The sequence below is a fragment of the Pocillopora damicornis genome, chromosome 3, assembly GCF_964200805.1.
Source record: "Pocillopora damicornis chromosome 3, jaPocDami1.2, whole genome shotgun sequence".
In the NCBI taxonomy this organism is placed as follows: Eukaryota; Metazoa; Cnidaria; class Anthozoa; order Scleractinia; family Pocilloporidae; genus Pocillopora; species Pocillopora damicornis.
Genome location: NC_142672.1, coordinates 21,088,964 through 21,116,182, shown reverse-complemented (window position 1 = coordinate 21,116,182; position 27,219 = coordinate 21,088,964). Strand labels below are relative to the sequence as shown.

Below are 27,219 nucleotides of genomic sequence, written 5' to 3'. Positions count from 1 at the left end.
TCAGGATAATGTACATGAATATCGAAACAAACGACGTGGATCTGAATGATTCAATTTGAACTGAAGAATGAAAAGCAACAAAACGCGAAGATAATTACGGTATACCCAGGTTTTCAATCGCAAAACGATTAGATTGAACTTAAGGTTATGAAAACCACGCGCCATACGGTTACGGTTACGGTTCTCAAAGCGTGGCGCGCGCGTCCTGCCCGCATTTTGTGATCCGGAAATCTTAGACTGCGAACAATCGCCCTTTCCTAGCTTTATACAGAGGCACCAAATCCCAGTAGTAATCAGCTAAATAGGATTATTAATGCTGCTAATAATTCGTCGCCGCACAAGATTATGAACGAAAGATGCACAGGAAGCGACATCTTCCCACTTTGCTCGCGAGTCACCTGTTTACTTTCTCGCAAATTAAATCTGATTCCTGTGGTATTCGTCGCAATATCCACGTATGCTTTGTGGTTTATTACAGTTTCCTTGATTAGCTCCAAAGTCGACCACAAATAATTACCGCACTAAGGCACTGACCCTCTATTTAGCCCCTCCTGCTCTTAGATAAACGTTCTCTCCGATCAAACCTTCCCTATCATCCGTCCTCCTAAGCATAAACTCATACATAAAACCTCAGGCAAAAAAATACGACTATGACAATGGTATTTTTATACGGTTGGCCAAGGTTACTCACAATTTCCCAATATGTCCCGTTACGTTAAACATTTAGAGTATTTGTTATACCTAGACGAAACAATGGAAAAAATTAAATAACTCACAATAGAGCTCTCAATATTTTTTAACAAACATCTCCTCTTTGACAAGCCCCTCCTCTCCTATAACTCCCCGTCTGGAAGTCGTTGAATTTTAATAAGTACCCGGAGGCTTATGGAAGCGTTTATCATAAGCTTACATTAATCAATTTCACCAACAGCTATTAATCCCAGCAGCAGAAGTTTCCTCGCATAGGAGGTTCAAAACATGAAGTGAGATAAGACAATTCCGTGCCTGAGAGAATATTCAAAAGAATCAAGGAACCATTTAAACAAGAAGAAGTACTCACTAAATCTCTTACGCAAACATTTCTGTTACGAAGCTCAAGTCTCTTTAAGTTTCTCTCAATGACTTCTGACCAACATGACCTATGCGGCTAAAACACAACAAAGCAGAATTTTCCTGAAGATTCTCCCTTGTAAAGCAATGAACTATAAAAACAATGCTCTGGAGAAAAAAACATATGCCAAAATTATCATCAAAATACATCTCCAAGAGCCTGAGAATTCCAAGCTAAGAACAAAATACCTGCATGATAATCTGCTCACGGTAATTAGCCGTCCGGTGTTGTCCTGTGTCCCCGACTGTTGATACAGTTTGAATGAATTGAAACTATCAATATCAGCCGATTAAATAAGTTTAGAACAGAACACTCAATCTAGCTAAATAAACGCGTTACTGTCCTGAGTGTATGATCACAAACATAAATAGGTTGGTGGTATAAAAAAGTTGAAGTACCGCAAATTCCACACTAATTGTTTGAAAATATTTCATGAACTACTTCTAGTCCTTGTGTTCTTCTTTTGCACGTCGAACAAGATTTGCTTTTCGATTTTAAAGTGTCGTTCAAATTCCATTCAATCGAGCCTGGCTCGCGCTCGGCGCGGCTTGACACTCAGTCGAGTGAATTAAAAAAAAAATCCCCTGAAAAAAGTGTTCATCACATAGGCTTTAATGGAATGGTTCCAGTATACGAGCCCCGCGCGCCTATGAGCGTGAAGACGAATGTGTAAGGAAAATGTTGGCTTTTCAAATTCAATGGTTTAGCGGCTATTCAAGATCAAAAAATTGTATGGCCCACTCATTTGCGGTTGGAAATTTGGTGAAAAGTTTTTCCCTGCTAAACTAAGATTATGATAAAAGAAGATCTTAAAAAATTTTGCTGTCAGCTTCAAGGTAACTGAAGGAAAAACATTTTTCTACCCCGCAGTAGTAACACAGAAAGGTTTAGCTCATTGTCGACGAAGACCTCCACGAAACGCAAACGCGCGCTCCCTAATAGTCGAGAAATTCACCCACGCTTTGCGGTTTTCAGTTCACGCTTTGTAACTGTGATATCATTTGAAAGCGGTTCTCAGAGATAATCTGTCTTTCAGGATCTCGCTCCCCGCGTTTGTAAATCCCTTGTCGATCTACAGACCCTTTTTCATCCTTTTTACGACTTAAATTGATGGAGGATCAGAAGGGAACAAGTAAATCTGCTTTCATTTTAGCTCTACGCAACAGGTAAATTGCCGGAAACGTATTTTTATTTTCTATAAGTATTGATATTCAAATGAGGATGGTGTCATAAGTGTTTACAAAAGGTACCTCAGCTGGAACAATAAGGATCTGATCTAATATGCGAGGAAAACAAGTCTACTTTTGCGCGCGCGAAGTTTAAGCGGTAAAATCTAACCACTGCTTCATCCAAATTGCAACTTTAAGCATAGTAACATGTAAAAGTCACTATTTCATTCTTCAAAAGCAAACACCTGAAAGAGCCTTGTTTGAAAAGAGCTGTGAAAGTGAGTATGACCTTGTTATTTTTATACAGATGGCCAAGGTTACTTATAATTTCCCAATATGTCCATACGTCAAACATGTTGAGTATTTGTTATACTTAGACGAGACATTAAAAAAAAAAAGAAATGATTAACGATAGGGATCTCAATATATTTTTTTAATAAACATCTCCTCTCTGACAAGTCTCTCCTCTCCTATAATCTCCCCGTCTGGAAGCCGTTGAATTTTAATAAGCCCCTGGAGGCTTATGGAAGCGTTTACCATAAGCTTACAATAATCAATTTCACCAACCGCCATTCCTTCCGGTAGCAGAAGTTTCCTTACATAGGAAGTTCAAAGCATGGAGTTAATAAGAGCGTTCCGTGTCTGAGAGAATATTCAAAAGAATCAAGGAATCACTAAATCATGAAGTACTCACTTAAGCTCTTATACGTAAGCATTTCCGTGTTACGAAGCTGAAGTCTCTTTAAGTCTCAGTGATTTCTGACCAACAGTGTATGACCTATGGTTGGAAATTTGGTGAAAAGTTATCCCCTGCTAGAAACTAAGACTATGATGAAATAGAATCTTAAAAATTTTCTGTCAGCCCCGGAGTAACTAAAGAACAAACGTTTTTCTAACCCGCAGTAGTAACACAGAAAGGTTTAGCGCATTGTTGATGAAGACTTCCACGAAACGCACACGCGTGCTCCTCAATAGTCGAGAAATTCACCCACGCTTCACGGTTTTCGGTTTACGCCTTGTAATTATGATATAATTTGGAAGCGGTTCTCGCTCCACGCGTTTGTAAATCCACCGTCGATCTACAGACCCTTTTTCGTCGTTTTACGACTTAAGTTGATTGAGGATCAGGGGAAAACAGGTTAATCTGCTTTTCATTTTATTCTACGCAACAGGTAAATTCCCGGAAATGTATTTTTACTTTCTATAAGCATTGATATTCAAATGAGGATGGTTTCATAAGTGTTTAGACAAGGTACCTTAGCCAGAACAATAAAGATTTTATCTAACATGCGGAAAAAACAAATCTGTTTTTGCGCGCGCGAATTTTAGGCGGTTAAATCTGACCACTGCTTCATCCAAATTGCAACTTTTAGCCTAATGACAAGTAAAAGTTACTATTATATTCTTCACAAGCAAACACCTGAAAGAGTCTTGTTTGAAAAGAGCTGTGAAAGTGAGTATGACCTTGTTATTTCTATACAGATGGCCAAGGTTACTCATAATTTCCCAATATGTTCATACGTCAAACATGTTGAGTATTTGATATACTTAGACGAGACATTAAAAAAGATGAAATAATTCACGATAGAGCTCTCAAGATTTTTTTAATAAACATCTCCTCTCTGACAAGTCTCTCCTCTCCTATAATCTCCCGTTTGGAAGTCGTTGAAATTTAATAAGCCCCCGGAGGCTTATGGAAACGTTTACCATAGGCTTACAATTATAACATGGTAACATGTAAAATTTACTATTTCATTCTTTCAAGCAAAAACCTGGAAAAGTCTTGTTTGAAAAGAGCTGTAACTTCCGTACGAAACTGGGTTAATTCATGTCGCAAATCAAATGATTTCTAACATTATGCATGTTACGAGGTTGGATTCAGCGAGAATTTTCGAGCACATGGAAAAAAAAAATGTTCTTTTGTTCTTTTAAGTGATCTCTTACTGAGATCGCAACCTTCATTAAAATCATTTATCATGCAGTTATTCCCTACCTAAATCTAATTAATTGAGAGACAAAAATACAAGTAATATGCAGTATTCTAAGTTTTCTGCTGGCGCAAAATCGAGTAACCCCTCAGCTTAACTGAACATTTCTTTTGATCAACCGGTTTGGTAACAAACTATGAACGATTGACGTAGTACTGATTTAAGGCCTTTTCGTATGAGCATCTTCAATAATACTACTTCGGTTTGAAATGTCTTGCATCCACTACTCTCTCCTTTGTAGAAAAAAATTGTATGATTTGATTTGATTTAAGAGCTCATGATCAGCTGATGGTTTCTCGGTTCATGGTCCATTACGTGCAAGTTCGTCTGGTGCCTCTTGCATAAACTTCGTTTGGTCTCGAAACGCGAGACGTGACGCAAGTTGAGGATTCTTCTTCGGTCACCGAGATCTTGGCAGTTTTTGCGAACAGAATCTCAGATACTGTGGCCAAGATCTCCACAACCGGGTCGGAAATTTTCTAATAGAAACAATTCAGCCTCTTTATTGGGATGATAGATCGAACCTTGGTTAACTCGATATACTGCACTAAAATTGATTCTCTTATGATATAAAGTAGCGAGGAGAAAAATTTTCTCATATGATCAGATGGGAAATTTCACCCTTCTTACGGAGCCAGCTTGAATGTTAGGGGAGGAGTAGGTGCGCAGTTGGCCAGATGCTAACATTGATCCGAAAATACTGTCTCCCTAAAAATAAATGGAAAACTGGGTCGCGAGTCATACAAATGACCGGTTTCATGTGCCCTAAGTATAGAGGTTACATCATATGACTATAGACGTTCTTCTGTGGCTTCATATTAAGTGAGACTGGCGCCCTTCCGACTGTCATCGCATCATCAGCGAGTATAAAGTGATCGGTCACGAATATTCACCACGGGATCTCGTCTGTTGTCACGTAGCACCTTTGCCATTGCCAAACACGTGTTAGGAATATTTTGACATAATTTTTTTTTTATATATATGTCTGCTTTCATTGACAAGTAGATTTGCATTTGCTTGCAAGGTTTTCGTTCATCCTTGCTGTGCCCAATTGGTCGAGATTCCCAGCGTTCGCTGAGATTACCTTACAAGGTCAGAAAAAAGTGAACATTTGGAACACAAACCTTTATAAACCTACGCAATTCATCAGCATTCTGTTACACATCAATAAGAAATTCTGTATTTAATCTCCAAGATTTAGGCCCACGCTCATGGAACACCTTGAATATATATCATCAGTAAAGATATATACGCCCAGAATTTTGTGGGAAAATATCCAACGTATTTCAATTTCGATCACGGAATACTTGGGGTACGTGTGTGTTACATGAGAAACTTGTTTACTTCAGATTCTTCCAGCATTACGTGAGTTATTTTCTTCAGTTTTATTGAATCCAGGCCAAGTTATCGGTTTACCTATGAGTTAGTACCACGTGCAATGAGATTCGGGAAAATGAGCGCGTCTCACAAAGAATAGAAGAGATAGAGATGTCTCCGTTGAAATTGAAGTTGTCAGAGTTTTTCAGGACATTTTCTTAAACAAGTTTCCTTCTAAGGTATTAAATAATTCTCATTGCTTCGGTCGATTCTATTTGTGCCCACGAGGTCAAAGGATAACTTCCGTCTTGAAGATTAAGTGGAAAAGGAACTTGCATAACTGAATCATGGAAACGGAAAGATCTAAATTGAAACCTATGAACGGCACGCCGTGTTTTTACAATTGCTTGTTTGGAACAGGAAACCTCTTATCATAACTTGTGAAAGAAGATAGTTTTCCCACGCACTCTTCAACAAGAGCACATGATACAATGATCTCTTTCTTTGTACTTTTATCTCCCGCAATGCTGACAAAAATAAGCCACTGACCTGACTTTCCGCAATGGCATCAACCTAAACCACATAAAGAATGGAAAGAGTTTCACTCGCTTCATGATAAGCATTACGTTTTTCTCGATGAAAGGAGATAGATCGTAACTGACTCTCTTGTTGGGGGGTAAGTTTGAGAGAAAAGGTTTTCGCGGTATCACGACTATAACTCACCACACGGCCAAAATTCGTCTTCAGTGAAATAATTTTTCAACTTCTGCAATAAGGAACCTGCTATGTTAAGACATACTCGTCGCACTAGGAGTTGATTCCTTGAAATTCGAAGAGATGTCATTGAATATCAGCAGCAAAGAAAAATGAAATAAAAATAAAATTGAGTTAAGAGATGGAACTAAAAAAAAAAAAAAAATAGTGATGAATATATTTGTTTCACCAGACACAATAGAAATTAAATCCTCCCAGTCTCAGCGTTCGAGATCGGTCTTGGGAGAAATAGAATATTTCTGAAGGTAAAGAAAAGGTCTAGTGTCCATTTATGGTATTATTATATAAAGTCAATTGCAAAATATTCAGTTATTGAAAAATCATTACAAAGAACTTTGTCAAATATGAAGTAAGAATATATTTAATTCTCTCTCTGAGGGACGGTGATTGATTTGGAAGCTTCAATATAACAAACTCAGGTGGGAATTTTACGCTTGGCTTTAAAATGTGGTAAAATATATAAAAAGACTGTTAAATTTGTTTCTATCGGCGAGGAATAAAAAACAATATGAGGAATTTTGGCAAATCATAAATCATGGTTCATGTTGGCCTATCGACTCCTAATTTAGATTGTTCTGTATGAAGGGCTAGTGAAGAGCCCCGTTTTCCGCTTTCGTGAGTGGAGAGTACAAGGTGAGGAAAACCGAAATGCGGAAAATTGTCAAATTTAAAAGCATCTTGGGGTTTTCCCCCTTATTTTAAAAACTTCTCAAGTTCTTCTGAAACACACTTCCTCAGTTGAATATCACGCAGATATTAGTCAAGTTCGAAAACAAGTTTCGTCTGTTCTGCGGTTTTGTAACAAACATAGCTGGCGGTATTTTGAACGCTCGACAAAGATCGAGGCTGTGAAAACACCAGGGAAGGTTATTCCGTTCCATGCTCCTCTCGGCCCCGCAGCTTCGCTGCTCATGCTCAACTCCTCAAGACGACTACAAATAACACCAATTGTACAGAGCATGCGGTTGAACTGAAAATATTCATTGAGTGTTCACAGGAGTTCCTCAGTGTTGTTCCAAAGTGCTGGATTGAAAAGGATCATTGCGGGTCAGAAAAATCCTGTAAAATTTCAATGCGCTTTATAAAAGGCCGTCGTCCTGGGTAACAGGCCCAAACAAAGATACACAGACTACATATCGATGAAAAAGTTTCAAAAAGGATATTTATCAGCTTAGAGACTGCAGATAGATAACTCATATGGCTGAAGTATATTGCACAAGCTTGTACAATACAGAAAGCCGTCAAAAATTCATGAAAGATCAATCGGATTTCTAAAAAAAAAAAGCCATTTAACTGGCGGAGAAAACTCTTACAATGGGTAAATACAAAATTGAGAGAAAATTTGAAATTCAGCCAGAATCTTATGAACACGGTCGGTAAATAACACCAACAAAAGTGGCACGGAAAATTCCAGTCGTGGAGAATTTGCTGTGTAGTATTTTTCACGACCATTACATAATCAATCTTAACCGAAGGGGGGCCCGAGAGGGGTTGTAAACCACTCCCCTTGTGCAATTTAAAAGCCAGGAACGATGTTGTTTTTTTTTAAATATTTATCTTTTTATTGCTTCAGGAACCTAACAAAAAAGATAAAGAATGAGCTCTAATTTTTTTCAGTCTTTCACGATGCAGACTGTCATTTTAGTTGTCCTTTAGGGGGGTGGGGTGTAAGTTTCAAGTGATGAAGCAATATCAGAGCAAACAGAAGGTCAAAGGCTCTGTATGAAGGAGAGAGTTTTGAATTCCAACTTAAATACAGAGCGTCGTTGGTGAACTGAATACAAATTCTTATTTCAAATCGACTGTCTCCAATTCAGAAGTAAACGGCGAGAAATTTAGACTCCCGTTCGCTCGTATTCGAAAGAGAGTCTGCCAAGGACAGGTTAAAACAAACTGTAAAGAGTCTCAAATGAAAACCATAATTCATATCGGTATTGAGAGACCGAACGATCTCGCTAGCATTGTTTTTTTGGTTTTTTTTTTAACTTTCTCGACCTCTTGACTCTTTGTATTCAACATCTGATCAACAGCTGTTTCAGATATTGAGGTGCGATTTTAAACGCATTCAGAGAGGGCCACAATCGATAGAAGTTAAATTCTAAATTAGTTCTATCGCCAACCAACACTATATTATACAAGAGCATTTTGGTGGGTGATCAGCTTATACTTCAGGTAAATAATTTGCTTGTTTTACGATTGTAGTCATATCCTTGAGAGCAATTTTTTTTTACTATTTGTTTGTCTGTTCAGTCTATTGTATTGTACCACAATATCAACTGCAGTTAGAAACTTAATGACTGATACTACGCGTAAACGTTCTGGTTTGTTTTTTAACGCTGAGAATGATTCAAACTAAAAAAAAACTTTAAATGAAAAGAATCTTGATTTCTTGAACACACACGAGATTAGTAAATAAGTAAATAGACAAAGGGATAAATGGAATAAATATCAGATTGGAAACACGCTCCAAAAGCTCCTTCTAACGTCTCAAAGAGAAAACGACAAAGCCCAAGAGTGTTCCTTTACTACAAAGTATTTAATGCATCAGAACGGTTGGTTTTCAAACACATTTCTTGTCGCAACTGAACCACAAACCAACTGGGTTGCTCTTCTCCATTTTACTGCAAAGTTGCACAAACAAAAACCTTCTTTATCAAATATAATAATTGATTTTATTTCAATTAAAGAAGTTCAGTGAGTGGAAAATGAGAGAATCCTTAGCAAAGGAAAAGCAGCCAGTGAATCCATCTCTGATCATTTCCGCTCAGCCTAGCAAAATTGCAGTCACTTTCTCATATTCGTTACCGTAGAAAATAGCATAACAAATAAACTACATAGCTTAAAAAAATAATCACTTGAACAGAATTCTCCAAGAAGGCAAGGAGACAACCAATCTTGACTTCTCGAACCCATCAACACTTTCATCAGTCTCTCCTGACGACTGCTACGTTATTTTAGTGATCACACATGTCCACAGAACGCTGATCAGTGTGAACCAGGCACCAATAACATTCTACGTCTTGTTGGATAAAGATATCAATAAGTTTACGGAATATAAACAAAGTGCAGAGTAGTGCTAGCTGTATATAGCTGTTTCAGAGCAAATGTTTGCCATAGATGAATGCCGCCAAAGCAAGACTTTGCTCGTGTATCTGTGCTTGCAACGTCGCGACACGCACCTTTTTTTATCCCGTTTTCTTTTCGTTGTTAAGCTGACATTTGAACACAGACTACCCATAGTCTTCCCTCGGGTGCACGGAACCCACATTCGCAGCTTAATTGACTCAAAAAGACGAATATAGGGTGAGGTCGCACACTGAAGACAATAAAATTTGACGGCCGTTGGTAAGACAAAATGTGTCGGCATTTAATAAAATGCCAGCTTTTTTCGAATTCACTTACGAATTAAGAATACCAAGGAATTTTTCAACTAACAGAACACTAAGTGAACAATTCGCTTCTAAATTTACAGTATAGTTTCGTGTCTACGATAACCTCTGCGAGACGGACTCGCGTGAACAGACACGCGAATCGTGCACTCGCCAGACGTCGCGTTTTCTACGTATGCTTTGCAATTTTAATTCGTGCCTTTTCAGCTTTGAAGCTTTGACAGCAATTCATTAAATAAGGCCGTTGAAATGTTTATCTCCTCTTTCGTCGATCAAGCGCTAACATGGACGCTCCTTTTCACAGGTTAAACTTCAAAGAGGATTGGAGAAGAAGAGGAATCTTACGACATCCTGTGTTTAAAAGCCAACACGACAGGGGAAGTCGAAAAATAATTTTCATTGTCTAAAAGTATTCATATTCAAATGATTAAGGATTTAAGGGGGCCGGACAAGGTAAACTAGCCAGAACAAAAGAGACATAATTATACGAGCAAAACAAGTTAATTTTCGCGCGCGCATAGTTGGCGCGAAGACTTTGATGCCCTCGTCATGACCTTAAATATCACATCTTATATTGTATAAATCAAAAATGAATCTCTAACTCGTTATTAGCTTACTTGTCGCGCTTTTAAATCTGTAGCTTGTATTAAAAGAGCTCTAACTTCGATACAAAAACCATTGGATAATCAAGATGAGCGCATAAATTATGCTACATTACCCGGCTAGATTTAGCGCGTAAATTTCGCGCACATGGCCCGAGATGTTGTATTGTTTGACAATTGTTTTTTTTACGGTAATTTCAAAAAGAAGATAGGAATTCAAACTTGAATTGTCCCCAAGTGAATCTCATTACATAAAATACAAATTAAAATGTTTAACACAGCTTAGAATTTCAAACTAAGTACCATATGGGGCAGAGTAACTTCACCGGACTTGCTTCTAAGCCGAAAAGTTGCAAAAAAAACCCCGAAATTTAAAAGATTAGATACCGCTATACAGTAGCAGACTTTCGCCACGAATCCTCAATATGCCCATTCACCGTGGTGAATATTCACAATAAACAGAAACTCTTCTTCATTAAGATATCAGCAATTCTTTCATAAAAGCGCGAATCTTTTAATTATTTCAGAGATCTCGACCTATTCGCGCGTTCCGAAGAGAATTCGTCCTCTTTTTTTATGTTTTCTAAGTTAAATTATTTTTGCATTTACTTTCATCCTTGAAATGAAAACATAATGTCTAAAAATTCTGAATTTCCATGTAAGAGTCCCGAAAGACTCAAAACGCCATAAATAAGTTGTCATAAATCAGTAAGTGAAGTTGAAAATTTGATCGCGAAATTGAAACTTCTAGTTATCGTTTCTGTGTTTGCTATCAATGAAATTGTAGTAACTGAAGTTTGAAATATAATGCAAAGTTTTATTTTTTAACCTTAAGATTCCATCAAAAAGAAAAAATCCCGGCAGTGCAATATTTCCAGACAGAGGATTCTAGGAATAAAATCAAGATGTAGAATGTTGAGTTTGAATAAAATATCATTTAGATTGACGGATTCAAATCAATTGTTATGGCATTTTTATAGAGCGCATAATCCATATTACTATGCTCTTCTGCGCTTAACAACACTTTGCAGGAGACCTGGCCAGACTTAATTGAGCAGTTTCCAATCTTGAAAGGAAAGTTCTGCAGGTGCCCCTAAATTTTTAGGAATTTTGGAAACAGGGCCAGACCACAATACCGAGAACTATGTTCCTTACAACTGGCGAGTGGTCCTTTACATCCCGCCTGCTAACCAGTACAGAGAAGGCGCAGAACACGGACACAGAGACAATTCTCCCTGACAAACGAATAGAAAAAATAAAAGATCTCACGGTCCAGTTTAATAGAGGCCAGAATGGCCGAGCTAAGCGGAGAAGAAGCCAGCCAAAACACTTTACGAACGAAAGACTCCCGATCCTTCCTTCCTTCCCGTTAACCCAATTTGCATATTGCAAGCGGATATAAGTGTCATTTGCGGGTTTAAGACAGTTTTTTTGACTCTGCATTTGAATATGTCACAGTTCTTCTCAGACTAATTTCAACTGAATACCTCTCTGGGAAAAATTCTCCTTTAACGCCATGTTTTTCACCCCCGCTCGCACGCGTCCGCTTTAGCTCACCATTAGTGCGTGCCAGACGCATACTAATCGCGGTCACAGTGCGCGAAGTGAATTATTCTTATCATACGAATACGCTTGGGCGATAAACTACCGAACGGAAACATTGAAAGATTTTTCACTGCTGGCTGAGTTAGGAATGCGGTTAAATTAGTATTAAATGCACTCCTAAGAGGTAACTAATGATAGCAGATGTCTTTGATGCTTGGAGTCGTTCTGGATGACTTCACCCAGCTGTCCAAGTCATTAAAGCATTCCAAAAATTTGTACATTCGGAAAAACAAATTTGGAACTGGGAGGAAACACTAAAGAAACATGCCGAACTTAAACAGATGAATGTTTCTTGTATGGCATTACTGCATTTTAACTCCACTAGTTGAAGAGTTAATGTAACAGCTAAGAACAAATTTAGCTAAAAAAAGGACAAGAATGGCTTCTATTTAGCCAGGTTTATTAAACTTATTTGGCACCTTTCCCTGTGTTAGGTTTACTTGGCGTATTTGTCTATTTTGAAAGGTACATGATTGAAATACGTGAAGAAAATACTTGTTAACTAATTTATAAGTATGATTAAGCGCTCTCTAAGTCGTTTCAGACTTAAATTATTCAGTCTGGCCTGAACTGATTCTTGTCACCCGCGCTTCAAATGTTTATGGCGACATCTTCGAACAACATCTCGTTGGTGACTCTGAGCACAGTTTAATCGCGTCTCAATGCGATTTACGACTGCGTTCATTACCAAATAACCAATTGCAAGTATCCGCCTTCATAAAACACAACGTGGAACTAATGCATTAAGGCGAAAGATGATTTAATTCCCCGCAAATTGCCGAAATGATAACAACACCCAGGGAAGCGTTAAAACACCGTAAACTGGAAGGAAATCAAACGGAAAACAGTGCCTAAGCTCTACTGGCGAAAGGAGCTGTCTTTTCTCTACAGATAATTGTGGTAGATGAAAATTTCAACTGTAAAGAATAGAATTAATTATAGTAAGTCCTGCAAGAGGTTCCACGCGTGGGTCACACGAAACATCGAGGAAGATATGTAAACAGAGTCGAAAAAACACATTACCGGTAAAGGGAGAAGACGGCAAAAGCAAGACATTTGCACAAAATAACTCGCAGTAATTAACCATACAGATAAGCCTATTTGACCTGTTACTGAGTTACTCTAAGCAAAGTGAAAATTCGCAAAGTTTAGGCTTTCTGCACGTGACTTTCTAATTACCGAAGTTTCGAGAGGAGTCTCCAATATTGTCCACGCTTATAATTCAGCGATTCTAAGGCGTAGTTTTCTAGTGTATTGTAATTTGATCAAAGTTCCGCTCAAAATTAGGCGATCACCGAACATGAACACAAACATTTGGGAAATGATTCTTTTAATTCATGGGAATTTACAGAAAAAGAAAAACAAGCACTGTTTAGTGATTTATAATTCGGATAATTCGCTCGAAAAAAAATAAAAAAACCTGTTCACATGGCTCGAGGGCAAATTTTTCATGATAAACAAACATCAAACAGGAAAAAATGTGAAAAAAACAAGGAGCTATCCTTATTTATCTTCATTCCATATCAAACTCAATTGCTGCACAAAAACCGTCAATGAATTCAATGCGTTTTGAAATGTTTTCGGTCGATGTCACATTGAAATTTTACCCCGCAAACCAAGCTTGCGGACTGTTTTGAGAAGAGGTCACCGGCGGTAATTTATTCAAACTTAGTCGGAAACTTGTTGAGCGTAAGATCTTAAAAATCACCGCTTGGTTAACTTGCTCTTTCACGCCGTCAGTAACGGCAACCAAATTTAAAAACGTCGCTTATTTGCAAAAGAGTTTTTCAGAGCAAATGACATACCTAAAGTACAGAAAGAAAACATTTTGATTGAAACGAAAGGTACTTATTAGAAAAATGAATTTTTTCAAGGTTGATGTAGTCATATAATCTTGATAGTAATAAGCGTCCATCACTTTTAGTTAGTTCCACTTGACTTATGCTGTTAAAAAGGTCAATAATTTAGATCTTGGCTTTGAATAGAATAAAAGCCTTTTTTAAAGTCCGATGTTAGCTCACAATATATGTATGGGACTTTCGCACGCAATGGAACTGACAATAGCTTTCTGCATGACAACGCGTCCGCTAACAGAGCGCTTTTAAGTTACTCGAGATCGCGCGTTTTAACCATCGTATCGCTATCTAAGTCTGTTTTAAGGAATCTAGAACGCCCTCGATTTTCCCTATTAGTAACTTAAGGAAGAGTACCTCTTTTAATAAGACTATTATAACAAAAAAGAGGTTTCCTTATGCAAACAATTAACTTAAAGAACTTTACCGAAGACGTAGACGGAAAAGTGACGCTAACTTCAGGCTATCAGCTTGAGAATCTACTCATTTGAAAGTAAAATTTTCATTTTTTTAACGGTGTCAGATCAGAGTATATTGGATTACCTTTGAATTGTGGGAGCTGTTGTGCGGTGATTTGAACCAAATTGTTGATGAAAAAAATCCCAATTAATGCAATTTTCAAATGAAAAGCCACAGGAATGGACAAAAACGCACTAACTTATTTTTAGAAACCTTACATTTTTAGTGTTAGCATTTTTGGGATAAATACAAGAAAATAAACAGCACTGATGTTGGCTGCAAATGCTGTTTGTGAGTTGATCATGTTCCAGAGAAATTTCGGAGAATTACAAGATTGTTGTGGAACACTGCTTTAAAAATATGTCACGTTTCACTTAGGATGTAAATTTAAACTACATATATGTCCACACTAGGCTTTAAAAATTTCGATATTTTTCATTTTTTAACTTGCATACTCATGCTCAAAGAATTTTTGACCACACAGTCTGGCAAGAGATTTGTCCCATACTTTAAAAAAATATGACCAATCCCGGCTTTTCCTAACCACCCCAAAAATTGCAGCTTTCTCCAATTTTGTAACTCAAAACTATAATAATCGATCCTGAGAATTTCACAATGGGTAATATTTGCCTGCGTGGGTACACCTTGAAAGGCAGTGAAGTGTGATAGAAGTGGAATAGAATATGCTTGCAAGTCTAGTTCAATGCCTGACATCGAACTTTCCTGGATGCGCTATTTACAACAGGTAGTAGTTCTTTTCAGCTAATACATATGATCTAGAAATGTTCCGAAATCTGTCAAAGTCACACGTTCGCGTATGGCACGATTAAAAAAACTCACGTTTGACACGGAAAATGCTCAAGCACAACAAACCAATCGATGAGAGATAGAGAGAGAAAGACATCTTTTGTGAAAGTCCATTGTACGTATTGATGTGAACAAAGCGTTTCATAATTTCCTTTATATAACGGACGTGTAGTCTCTGTTGGAATTCGAATAATTCATTAACGAAAGAAAACGAACAATAACAGTTGCCTTCATATCTTGGAATATTGCCGGCTGTATTGGCCCAAAACATCGCAAAACCGTTTAGTTAAATATGTTATGTATCAACATTTATCTTAGTAATGATATTGTACGGCTGTAATAAACAATATATCAATGAGAGCAAAAATCTATTTGGAAAAAAGACTGGATTAAAGTGACTTAGGTCAAAAGACTGATCACAATGAAGTGTTTACAACCATCGAAATTTCGCGGGAGCAATTTTCAAAGGATTCCGACTTTAAATGGGTTTTTAATCACCATCGACTTTAAAGACCCAAAACCACTGAACTGAATGGTGACTATGCAAATTAAATTCGTCTCAGAAAAAGTTTCTAGTACTAGTACAAAATAAATGAATAATCAAAACTGTTAACATTGGATCGTCTAACTAACGTTTCATTTCAGATTCGAGAGGGATTTGTTTCTCTCTAGCATAACAAGAAAACAAACAGACAATTCCAAGCCAACAGCTCGTTAATTCAAAGCAAAACCCGCCCAATTCTTATGCAAATTAAGAGCAATATTACTGCTTTCAGAAATTGTGCGCTTCAGTAGTTTTGCAAGTTTTTTGTCATTTGGAACGCCTACATGGTAAACAACATCGCGAATGGCCACTTTTTTATTCCTCCTCGTTTCAGAGAAGCCAGAACGTGCAATCTATGCTATCTCGCGTTGGGAACAAGTGGTCTTCTGGTGAAAGCATCGCCATCCCTTCGTTTATTGCAAAGCGGAAATTTCGTTCGCACGGATATTTTCCCAAGTGTGGGAGGAGTTTGGGTCAAAAGAGCCGAGATTATTAGATTCGTATTGTTCTTTTGCCGTTTGCGTGCGTGAGTTTTACTTCATCGGAATACTTCGTAATGGGACAGTAATGCCTATGTCTCCCACAACACATGATAAGCACAAGATCTGTTTAAGCATATGAAGCTAAAAATTTGTCAGAAATCTTTTATTCCGTAACTTTTTAAAGGCCATTTTGTAACTTGTTTACTCCGTATCCTGGTAGCCGACTCAATTTACAAGTGGCCATTATATTGGACTCCTAATGTTTGATTCCTGATAACAATAGAAGATTTAATGTCGGCCTGTGGAGTTATAAAATCATGGATTACCAATTTGACTGGTGGTATGTTTGTTCCTTAGTAATTGAACTTTCGAACCAAGGAATGTGACCAAACAATGCTCCACGATCGAAAACAACACAATTAAGAAACTTTCCACCCATCTCAAATAGCCCGTGGTCGCTTTCGAGCGTAACGCACTCAAATAGTGTTTTACTCTAGAAAGTGTTTTTCAGAGCTTTTTCCATTCAATTACCCCGCCCAGTTCACGGTTGACTTAAAACTCCTTCCATTTTGCATTTTTATTACCCCAAGTTTCATAGTTCAAGGTTAATATCTTCCGCTCGCTGTTTTGAACGATTAAAAAAAAAAGAAGTGTCAAAACTAAACATCACAAGCGATATTACCAGTTTGGGTGATGGTGTAATTTCACTCCAGGTTTTCACGACCTGTTTTCGTGTGATGAATTACTAGCGATATGTTTGTTATGAAGAGATTAATAACAAAGGACTGTTTGAGATCATATTTGTGTATGATGTAACCGCTTTTTTAAAGAGTTATCTAGAATCAAAAACCCCTCAAAAATGCAAAAAAATCGAAGTCAGCAAGTTTGTAAATAAACTGGGTTAACCTAGGAGTGAAATCGCTAAGAGACATTTAAATCGAACGGTTTTAAACACAAGAAAGCTTTAAGAGAACGCCTCATCTTTAAACATAAGTTTAATTATAGTGCATTCCTCAAGCGTGTGGGAAACTTGATTTGAATACAACCAGGAACTTTCAAAATCATTAGGACGCTAATATACGCATGCATATTTTTCAGGGAAAATGTTATCTTTGGTTGTCGCCTATCAAGTTTAGGAGAATATTGCTCTGGGACGCTACACTGAAGAGACATTCCGAAAGGGCACCGTTACAGCAAAACAGGAATTTCTCTTTTTCGACAAAATCAAAAGTATGTTTTCTGAGGGGCGGAGATAAAGTTTTCAAAAGGTTTCCATAACAGTGAGAAACAAACATTAGGCATTTTGATGGAATGAAAGAATAACACCCGAATAAACGATAGGGCGAAAAAATAAGTAATATCGTCCAACCCAACAAAGATTACATCGCCGATATCCCGTAAACAGATAAAGGAGCAATTTGAGATGAAATGTGTGATTAAATGTTTTACAGAAACTCCGCTATTTAAAGAATTCATTTGCGGTTGAAAAAGTTAGAAAAGTTGTTTGTTCCGTAGTAATCTCGAAAAACTAGTTATGCTAATTTTTTTTGTCAGTTGATAACAATGCATGATATGGGGTCTGTACCTAAGGGTTGTAAAATCTGGAATGGAACGCGCAGATTTTCCTGACACATTCAATTCTTCTTTTCCACTCTGGTTGATCCTTGCGGTACTTTAGAACCGAGGATTGTGCTTATTTTTTGGCCTATTTTGACAAGAGCACCAATGACGTCAAGAACGTTTGCTACGGTTCAAAGAAGGTGAATGCTTAAACACGTGTCGGAACGGAGAACGAAAATGTAAATTTTCCCGAAGACGCTGGGGAATTCAATAACCAAATTATCGTTAAACCAAAATTTCGCCAATCCCTGAAGTGCGCCAGATGCTTTCAAATGTCATCTTGGAATCTCACATTTGAAGAACTTTCTACAGAAAAGCAGGTTTGCACGTGCGGGGAAAATTTCGTGCCTGAAATGAAGAGGCCTAATTCAGATTGCCCAAGCGTAGCATAATCGCTCACTTCCGGTGAAAAATAGAACCCAATAGGGGTACCGGCAGTGAGCTAATATTTACTCTGACTTCGTGCGGCGGAATTTCTCGCTTCTTGACAGACAACGTCTCAAAATCTCTATCACTCGACGCCATTCGGCTACCTCAATCGTAATGGATTAGACCGCGGAAAAATTCGCCAGACTATAGGAAATGTTTTACATGTCCGATCGGAGTCGCGCGTCGCATCCCTACTGAAATTGTCGGGGGAGTTACTTTCATGATATTTCGACCTGTGACGTCACCCAACGGAATTCTCCTGTCGAATGAGCATTGAATACTGATGTAGTATTATCTCATAGCCGCATGCTAATATCCTTAATGTTGTGTGTTGAGCAGTTAACGGCTGCATTCGTCAGCATCCTTGAAGAGGAACACAACCACACGAATCGCTCAGCAGGAATTTCTCCAATTCTACCGCTGCCGCTATGCCTCGAGCGTTCTTGATCAAAGCAAAGAAGGAGAAAAAAAAAGAGGATGGGGCACCTTCTCCTCAAGTCCAAGTAAACAGACAATTTTCCAACGGAATTTCTGGTGAGTTCATCACTTTTGAAGCTGCTAAGATTTCGTGGGCGAACTCTCTTCGAAATTTCCTCCTTTACTTCGAAATCACGTTGTTACGCTAGTTTCGAAACTCGAAGATGGATATCGAAGATAGAGTCACTGTGCCAGATATGTGTTTCAAAAGTTTTCTCAACTCGTGGAAATTCAGCTTTCAAACATTTAGTTCACGTTTTTGTTAACTGCCCGCGCTTTCACGTAACTAATCAATTTCTGAGTCAAGCAGTGCAAATTCTGCCTGCTTTTTTGTTAGCTTTCAAGAAAGTTTATCCTGCAGAATTACAACTGCCTTCCGCCGCATTCCGAAGCGTTAACGAATGCAACTTTTGAGAGCCGAAGTTTTTCTTAGCCCTCTAAGTTAATTACCGCGCTCCTCTATTTACTGATCAGTTGTTGAATATTTAATTAGCGCGCTTGTCGAGTGGTTTGTCCATCTCGCGTTCAAGCGATTAACAGCTCAAAAAAATCACTCTCTTCTTATCCGAAATGTAAGTACTACTTATCAATATAGATCGGAAAGCGTTTAAAAGTCGCGTGTAAGTTGCGGTTTCACGAAACGTGCACTGCTGGGAGTTAATTTCAGTAACGGTACTTTTGTCTCAAGTTGCAATTTGACGTTTTTCTTCAGATCCCCTCAGTAACGATAGGATCTTGTGCACTTCTGAAGATCAGATTTCACCGCCTACTCGCTCTAAAGAGTCGCCTGTCCGTCTCCTTGTCAAGAGAAAACATTCGCACGTCACAACCGGAGAGGAACGGGAAACAGTTTCTGCCTCGCGCCTGACTCAAACGGGGGTTTTCGAGACTAACAGAAATGGCATCTCGGAATCTCCACGAGCGGGTAACGCAATTGTACCCAGAAAAACGCGGAAAAGAAACCCAAAGAAAACGGTAGTTTATTACTACAAAGCTAAGCAAGAAGTGGAAGACGGGAATGGCGGAAAGCGTGTGGCAGTTTGCCACGACCCATGTTTAGCCAAAGACGTTCCGCTTGAAGGCAAATCTACTTCAACGCATCAAAGGAACATAAATAATTATGTGGCGGCAAACTCCAAGCGAGTGACATCTCGGGGGAACCCCAATTGTGGTTATCATTTCAAACCGCCCATGCATTCAAAGAGCTGTCAAGAAAAGTCTGCACGATTTGAATATGAAAAGGCTGGCCATCAAGAAAGCGCCAAGCAATTTAATCATGCGGAACCACGCACCGGAAAGTTCTCGCGCGAAAGACGCGAAGTCGCGCCAACTGCGGGCAACGTTGGCTTAGACAATGTCAAGATCGTGGAAGTTCATTCTATCGGCCAAAAAATGGACATTGTTTATCCAAATAAAAGTGGCCCAGTTCCAGCTGCTCCAGTGCATCATCGAAACGAGGAATATCGCTGCAATGTGTCTTCTGCTAATAATGTTCCAGCTTCTGATCCACCAGCACATTTCATTCAAAGGAAAGAACCCACACCAGCACAAACTTCTGCACCTTCTGCCACACCAGTTGTACATTACCTTCCAGTGTATGCTATTCCAAGTTCCCAAGGAGTGCAGTATCAGGCTGTTCCTGGGGCTGCTATTCTTGAAAAGGTTCCAGGCGTAAACAATTTGTATTCCCCAGTGGGAAAGAATGGAGAGGCCAAATCACATCCAGCATATCCACAACCAGCCCCTTCAGCGACCCAACCACAACCACCACCACTGTCACAAGCACCTTCAGTTGTACCCCCACAACCACAAGTACAAGGAGCCCCAACACATACCCAGCATCACTTGCCTCAGCCACAACCTCAGGGTCCTGTTATCTACCAACCAAGAATGATGTCAAATCCCAGTGCTGCTCACCCTCTGCAACCTACAATGGTACAGCCTGGTTACCAGCCACAGTTGACCAATCCCCCCATGACTGCTGTACCATATCCTCCACCCGATGCAAGAGTCATCCCTGCACAAACCTACCCACCACAAACAGTAGCACAGGCCATGCCATCTCCACCGTATGTTGTCACAAAGTCAGAACCAGTTTCGCCACAACAATTGTCACCTCCCAGTCATTCAGTGGCTACCTCTCAGTCATATCCTGTTCCTGTGCAAACAGTGGCTCCTCATCAACCACAGCACTACCCATCACAAACTCATACTGCTCCAGGACAGCAGCTCTACCCTCCACAAGAACAGAAGTTTACACGACCACCCATGTACCCACCTCAATATCAAGCGGCACCAAATCAGACCCCCTACCCTGTTCATGCTGTTGCACCTGAGACACTTCCTTATCCACCAGCCACACAGCAGGTGGCTGTCAGTCAGCCCACACCACCACCACAGGCACCTGCAGGACCAGTTCTTTCCACTGGACATCCATATCCAGCAGAGAGACCAACTCAGCCATACTACCCACCTCAAAGTGCAGCACAGTACCCACCTGATAAGCCATCTTCAATGGCAATTCATTACTATCCAGTTAATAAACCACCAAATGAGCAATCAGTTGTGCAGCAGTATCCAGATCAGAAAGCAGTACATTTGCCATCACCTCCATATCCTGTCGAGAATGTAAGCCAACCTCCTACTCCACAGTACACCCCAGATGGAAAAGAGCAGCAAAAGTTTGTTTATGCACCCCCACCTCCAGACTTCATGCGCAGTCCAGTGTACAGAGTTCCAGTAACTGAAGCACCTCAGATGATCCAGCAAAGTCCACACTCATCTCAGCCTCCAAGCCAGCACTCAAGAGAGACTCTGAGCCAGCCTCCCAGCCAGCCACCAAAAGGAGCTAAAAGAAGGAAGACTGCAATGCCTCATCGTGAAGTCAGGGACAGTTTGTTGCCATCGGAGAGCTACCCACAGCACAGTTCAAGCCCTGGCACAGACCTCCAGTGTAATGAGAGAATGTCAAAGTCTCCTGGTCATAACCCTGCCTTGAACAAATCCAGCTGTGTGATCACTCCTCCTGGTTCACCCCATGAAGAAGAAGATGGTTCGTACACTGTTGTTATGAGAGATTATGGTATCCAGACTGGGCCACCAACTGAACAGGGCACATGGACTGTCAAGGTAGAGTCTGCTGCTCCACGAGTGTACATTACTGAGAAAGAAGCTCTAGCACATTCTTATAGTGAAAGCCTTTCAGAAGAAGAGGATGAATTTGAGGAGGAGGAAGAGGGAGACTACAATGAACTTGACGATGCAGATGAAACCTACAGCCCAACTCAAAAAGAAAACTGCTCTCCAGGTGGTTTGCCAGAGGATGGTGAGAGTGAAAACCACCTATCAAGAAAAGGAAGGAGAAGGCATGCAAAATACACCTGCAAATTCTGCCACAAAGGATTCCAGTGGTACTCTCACTTGACTTCTCATGAGCGCACCCACACTGGTGAAAAACCATTCAAGTGTCCTGAATGTAACAGAGCATTTACACGTGCAGATGGACTACAATGTCACATGCTTGTACACAACAAAAAGAGGCCTTTTAAGTGTGATTACTGCAATAAAGGATTCAATGACAATACAAGCTTGGAAAAACACACCTACAGTCATACTGGTGTGAAGCCTTTCAAATGTGAATATTGTGGACGGGCCTTCAGTGACTCTCAGTCAATTGAGAAACATTTATTGGTTCATACTGGCACAAAGCCTTATAAATGCCAGTTTTGTGTGCGATCATTTAATGACTCTCAAATGTTAGTCAGGCACATTCGTAGCCACACAGGTGAAAAACCTTTCAAGTGTCAACACTGCCAAATGGCATTCAGCAAACAGAGCGCCCTTGTCATTCACACAAGAGTCCATACTGGAGAAAAGCCATACCAATGCCCTCATTGTTCAAAGTGCTTCTCAATCTCTGGCAACTTGCAGCGTCACATTCTCATCCACACAGGAGAGAGACCTTATCAGTGTTCTAAATGTCCCAAGGCTTTCAACAACCCTAGCCACTTGTCGCGGCATATTAGCAAACTTCATGCGCCACAACCCAAACCCGAGGGAGTTGTGGATAACCGACCAGGCTTCAGTGCCCAAGCAAACAACACAAATAAACCTGTCCTTGCATAAGTTGTTCTATTGATGAACCCTATGGCATTTAAATTTTTGCAAGAATTTGCATATAAATATTTTCTAGAACTGTATTTTGTACTTAACAACATTTAGATGATTTCCTGTGAGCTTTTCAAACTTCTTTCTGCGCTTAAATATCTTGCTATGCAAGACCAAAGTTAGTGCAATCACTAACCAAAAAGGTATAATTTATACCAGGTTTCACCAATATAATTGTGTTGTATTTAGCTCAATAGTTGTTTAGTCTTAGACTCAAAAAAGGCCAATGCATCAAAAGTGAACAATTTATAAGGAATCTGTACAATGTAGAAACTACATTTCATGGTCCATTTCTTAAGAAAATTTTTTTATTATTTTCAAACAGGAAGACCATTCAGGTGTAAATATATTCCTTACATGACTAAAAGGGACAATCGTGACACGGGAAAATATTTTTATCAATACCTAAGTTATTAAAGTATTATATTGTTTTATACCAAGAAAAATATTTATTTTGACTAGATTTTCTAGAGGTATGAAACAACTGTTGAGGTTAAGTCACTCAGCCAAATTTTTGTAACATGTGACCAGTATTTAAGCAAAAGACCAAACATTATCTTTGTAAATAAAGAGTTTGATAGTGAACTTTTGTCGTGAGATTCTGTGTGGTCTAAGCCCTTGAATTAGAATTATCGTATTGCAGCTGGGATATTTTTAGTGCACAGTCAGTATTGGGATAAGTTCTCCCAGATCAAACCAGTTTCACTCCAGTACTTAAAAATTTGTCCATGGGAAAGGGTTTTTCACAAGTACATCATGACTACATTACATTGTAAGCTGATCTTGTTTTCCTACCTTTCAGAAACTAAATTACGTTCCATTTTATTTCATCCTGGCTGATATGTGAAACTAAAAGACAAAAAGAAGACTTAGAAGAAGTAGTAAGTCTCTAAATTTGGCCACAGGAAACTTCTAACTATTTTCCCCTCCCTTAAATGTCGATGAAAGGAAATTTATTAATAACTACTTCCCTCCAATAAGTTCCTTATAATTAGTTGAGGGAAGCATATGATAAAGAAGGATAGAAAAAAAAAGGGGGGTGAAGGAAACTTGATCCTGTTTCACATGTGAACTTATGTAAAATTTGTGCCTTATGGTAGTTAAAAGGAAAAGCTTGAAATCTCTCATTGTGTGAATGTTTCTGGGAAATCCTAAGGTTTTCATAAAATTTAAGAGAATATTCACCAGTCATATTTTAGGAGGTAAATCACACCTCATGCTAATTAAAAAATTTGCAAATTATGTACACCTTTCTGTAAAATTAATTCATGAAACCTTAATTTTGCACTTCATCAAGCCTTGCATGTTAAACCTTTAACCCCCAAGTGTGACTCCCATCTAATTTCTCCCTAGAATAGCCCCCCTGAGCCACACATTAAGGTCATGAGAATAAAGAATATGATCACCAACTAAAGAAGCTCTTGATTGTTGAACAAATTCTCCTTGTCAGCAACTTAGGAAACATGTAGAGAACAGTATGGAGAATATGCATACTGATGTTAGGGTCTAAAGGGTTAAAGGATAATGAGGAAAATAACACGTATGGCATGTATATTGCACAACATCCTTGTTATACGTAACACAAGCCAGACAATTTGATTTCAACATGGCAAAAAACAGCACATTGAAGCTTAACACTACTTTCTATTTAGTGTAATATTTACAAAAGATTTCCTGTTTTGTTGTCAATGATAAAAGTAAATTCTCCCCTCTAATAAACCAGAATGGGAAATGTGGCATTTGACTGAGTAAATGCTGTTCATTCAAGCAAAAATATAACGATGGCAACATGGAGAATTAATACTGAAAAAACAAGATTGACTGTTTAGCTATCAATTGAAAGTAATTTTCCTTTGAGTGTTAGTTACATTGCTAAAAATTCCAAAGCCAAGAACATATCTAAAAAAGGGAAATTAGCCCTTTCACTACAAAGATCATAATGTCAATTTATCAGTTTTCCATACCCTTCTTGTACCTTGTGTCCAAGGATTTGGTGTTCAACCCAAAAATATCCCCTGGTTGGAGATTTTCATATTTATCATCACCTTTCTGCTTGAAACTCTATTGATACAACTGTGAGAAATCTATTCTTGGTCAGTCCTAAGAGTGAGAGAGTTACATACGGTCAAGTGTTAGTCAAGATTTAACATCTGTTTCTTGAAACAGATAAAATAAATTGTCATCATGGACAGGTTCTGTGAAGCCAGCATCTTCAAGAGATAATAATTATCAGTAATTATCAATAAAAGTAAACAACCTGGGCCCAGTTGATTGAAGGCCAATAAGTGTAAACCTAAGGTAACTATTGATCTGGGGTTCTTTATTCCTTTGCTCAAAAGGCTTTAGGGAAAATTTTCTCTGTTCTTTTCAGAGCATCCAATCATCATGAGCAAAAAGAATTGTACTTGCTTTTCAGGTTTTCAGATCTGAAATCAGATTTCACACTTATCTTGGGTTATTTTAATTCAGCTTTAAAAAATGCAGCCCAGGAATATTATGAAAAACTAAAAAATTCAAAAGTCAAAGGCCAAGCTAAGAAAAAAATCCTAAAAGCAAAGTTGCTCAGAGTTGGTCACACTTTGAGTCCAAAGGTACTCAGATGGAGGTCTCAAGGCAAAAGATTGATTAGCTACTGAAAAAGGTTCTTTTTAACAATGTTGATCTTAAATTAAGGCACAGTAATTAAGTTAAGCTAAGTTGATCATTCTTAGATCTTTTTCTAACAGATGAACCAATTCATGAAATAGACTCTTTACAGTGGCCAATATACATTATCAACACTACTGATGAAACTAAATAATCCAGTGATTAAATAGTTATCAAGTTCCTAAATATAAAATCACTGTCAAACTTTTGCTTTGCACAAAACAGTCACACCAGAGTTAAAACATTCATTTTTATTTGTTTGATCAGGAAGCCTATCGTGCAAAAGAAGGCATATGTTCAAATTAAGGCAGGCAAGATTAATTTTGGTCTAGAGCCAGGTTTTGAGACCACACTTTTCCATATCTTGACCTACCCAGAATTGATGATCGATGAAATCACTTAGGCGCATGGTTGCTGACATAGGAATTAATTTGTGAGCGCAAGGAGAGAGAGAAGGCAATCAATCATGCAAGTATTTCTAAATGTATAGAACATGAAAAATATTTCTACAATTATCTCATAGCTTAAAGGTTGCAAAACCTGGTACTAAAAGGGGAAAGATTTCTGCAGACCATTGTAAAAACCACAGTATCACAGGGAACCCATTATTTGTGGCATTGTTTTCTTCATACAAGAACTGTATGTATAGTAAAATATGAGGCTGTGCAGAAATCTTGCCCTTGAGAGAAAAAAATTAAAGTTTCTGATCAGCTGGAAATTCACCAGCTACCATGACAACACAGCTTAAGCATTTTATTAATTATTACAGTGTTCACTCTTCAATCGGGGTTGCCCTGAAGACTTCCAAAACAAACGGTCGAATAAAATGTCTCTTCTTTTCCAGTTCGCTACGAAGTTTCTTCAGATCTGAAGGGATATTTTCCACTCTCCCTGATAAAAGCATTCCTTGCTTGGCAGTCATGCTTTCTTGAAATTTTTTAATCTTCACTGGTACCCTTGTTATGATATGAAGACCAAAGTACTTTCCTTTCACACTCCGCCATGATTTCAGAAGTACAATTTTTGCCAAAGGCACTTTTTCGTCGCCTACCATTGTTGACGTCGTAATGTTTAAATCTACGATCTGGCTGAATTTGACGCGAAGCGAAACTCGAGGTGTAAAAAAGGTTAAGGCGTAAGATGATGGAATTTTTGATTTATTCAAGCAAACTTCTTCACAAGCTTGCTGGAGAAATTCCGACGCAGTCGTTTTCAAGCTGTATTGTGTTCCGATGTTTTCGTTCTTGATTTCCAGTGGAGAGCACAAATATATTTGAAAAGTGGGAAGAAGAAGCGCCCAAAGAAACACAGGAAGCAACAGTTTTGAATACAACCTTAGCGGTTTGAAGAGATATCCCGCAATGATTGTAATCACTATCAGCCCGATCACCGATAGAATCTTCGAATTGTTTCCAAATACTGTACCAGCATTAGAAATAACATCACCACCGACAGCTGCAAGCCAGAATAGAGATGGCAGAACCATTAGGCAGAGAAAAGCAAAGTTCTTGTAGGATGTTTTCGAATCATCGCTCGATCCGCCATCTTTAGATTTGATAGTCCGTTTTTCTCCCGGATTTCCACCTTTTTTCTCTCCCATTTTTGCCAGGAAGATTCTCAATACTAAGACTCTACTGCCAGTTCAAAAAGGACGGGTGATGAACTTTCTTCCTTTTGAAATTCAAGAAATTTCTTGATATGGACCACTCTCAGCTGATGAGTGTTTGTTCCCATGTGAAATTTAACGTGGCAACCGAACGATAATGTTTTCAGTAGGGGA

At 38.7% G+C, this 27,219-nt stretch overlaps 2 protein-coding genes and 2 long non-coding RNA genes across 4 annotated transcripts; 2 read left to right on the top strand and 2 right to left on the bottom strand.

Annotated features, from left to right (window-relative positions):
- Positions 1–643: 643 nt before the first annotated feature.
- LOC149048800 (uncharacterized) lies at positions 644–1,747 on the bottom strand. The gene is made up of 2 exons (XR_016185070.1): positions 1,300–1,747; positions 644–1,005 (listed from the first exon to the last, which is right to left on the bottom strand). It is a non-coding gene; the product is annotated as an uncharacterized LOC149048800 (long non-coding RNA).
- Positions 1,748–5,276: 3,529 nt separating this feature from the next.
- On the top strand, positions 5,277–11,363 carry LOC149048799 (uncharacterized). Its single transcript, XR_016185069.1, has 2 exons — positions 5,277–5,360; positions 5,464–11,363. It is a non-coding gene; the product is annotated as an uncharacterized LOC149048799 (long non-coding RNA).
- Positions 11,364–18,003: 6,640 nt separating this feature from the next.
- Positions 18,004–23,378, top strand: LOC113672599 (uncharacterized). Its single transcript, XM_027188902.2, has 2 exons — positions 18,004–18,683; positions 19,339–23,378. The coding sequence occupies exons 1-2, from the start codon at positions 18,578–18,580 to the stop codon at positions 22,749–22,751; spliced, it is 3,519 nt and encodes a 1,172-aa protein (XP_027044703.2). The 5' UTR covers positions 18,004–18,577; the 3' UTR covers positions 22,752–23,378.
- A 2,040-nt stretch (positions 23,379–25,418) lies between these two features.
- Positions 25,419–27,201, bottom strand: LOC113672761 (uncharacterized). Its single transcript, XM_027189100.2, has one exon. The coding sequence runs from the start codon at positions 27,037–27,039 to the stop codon at positions 26,212–26,214; it is 828 nt and encodes a 275-aa protein (XP_027044901.2). The 5' UTR covers positions 27,040–27,201; the 3' UTR covers positions 25,419–26,211.
- Between the last annotated feature and the right edge of the window lie 18 nt (positions 27,202–27,219).

Bases quoted from the DNA above. Each gene is read 5' to 3' on its own strand.
- LOC113672761 (XM_027189100.2), bottom strand. From the start codon at position 27,039: ATGGGAGAGAAAAAAGGTGGAAATCCGGGAGAAAAACGGACTATCAAA.
- LOC113672599 (XM_027188902.2), top strand. From the start codon at position 18,578: ATGCCTCGAGCGTTCTTGATCAAAGCAAAGAAGGAGAAAAAAAAAGAG. The intron at 18,684-19,338 runs GTGAGTTCATCA...GTTTTTCTTCAG, and splicing joins ATTTTCCAACGGAATTTCTG to ATCCCCTCAGTAACGATAGG.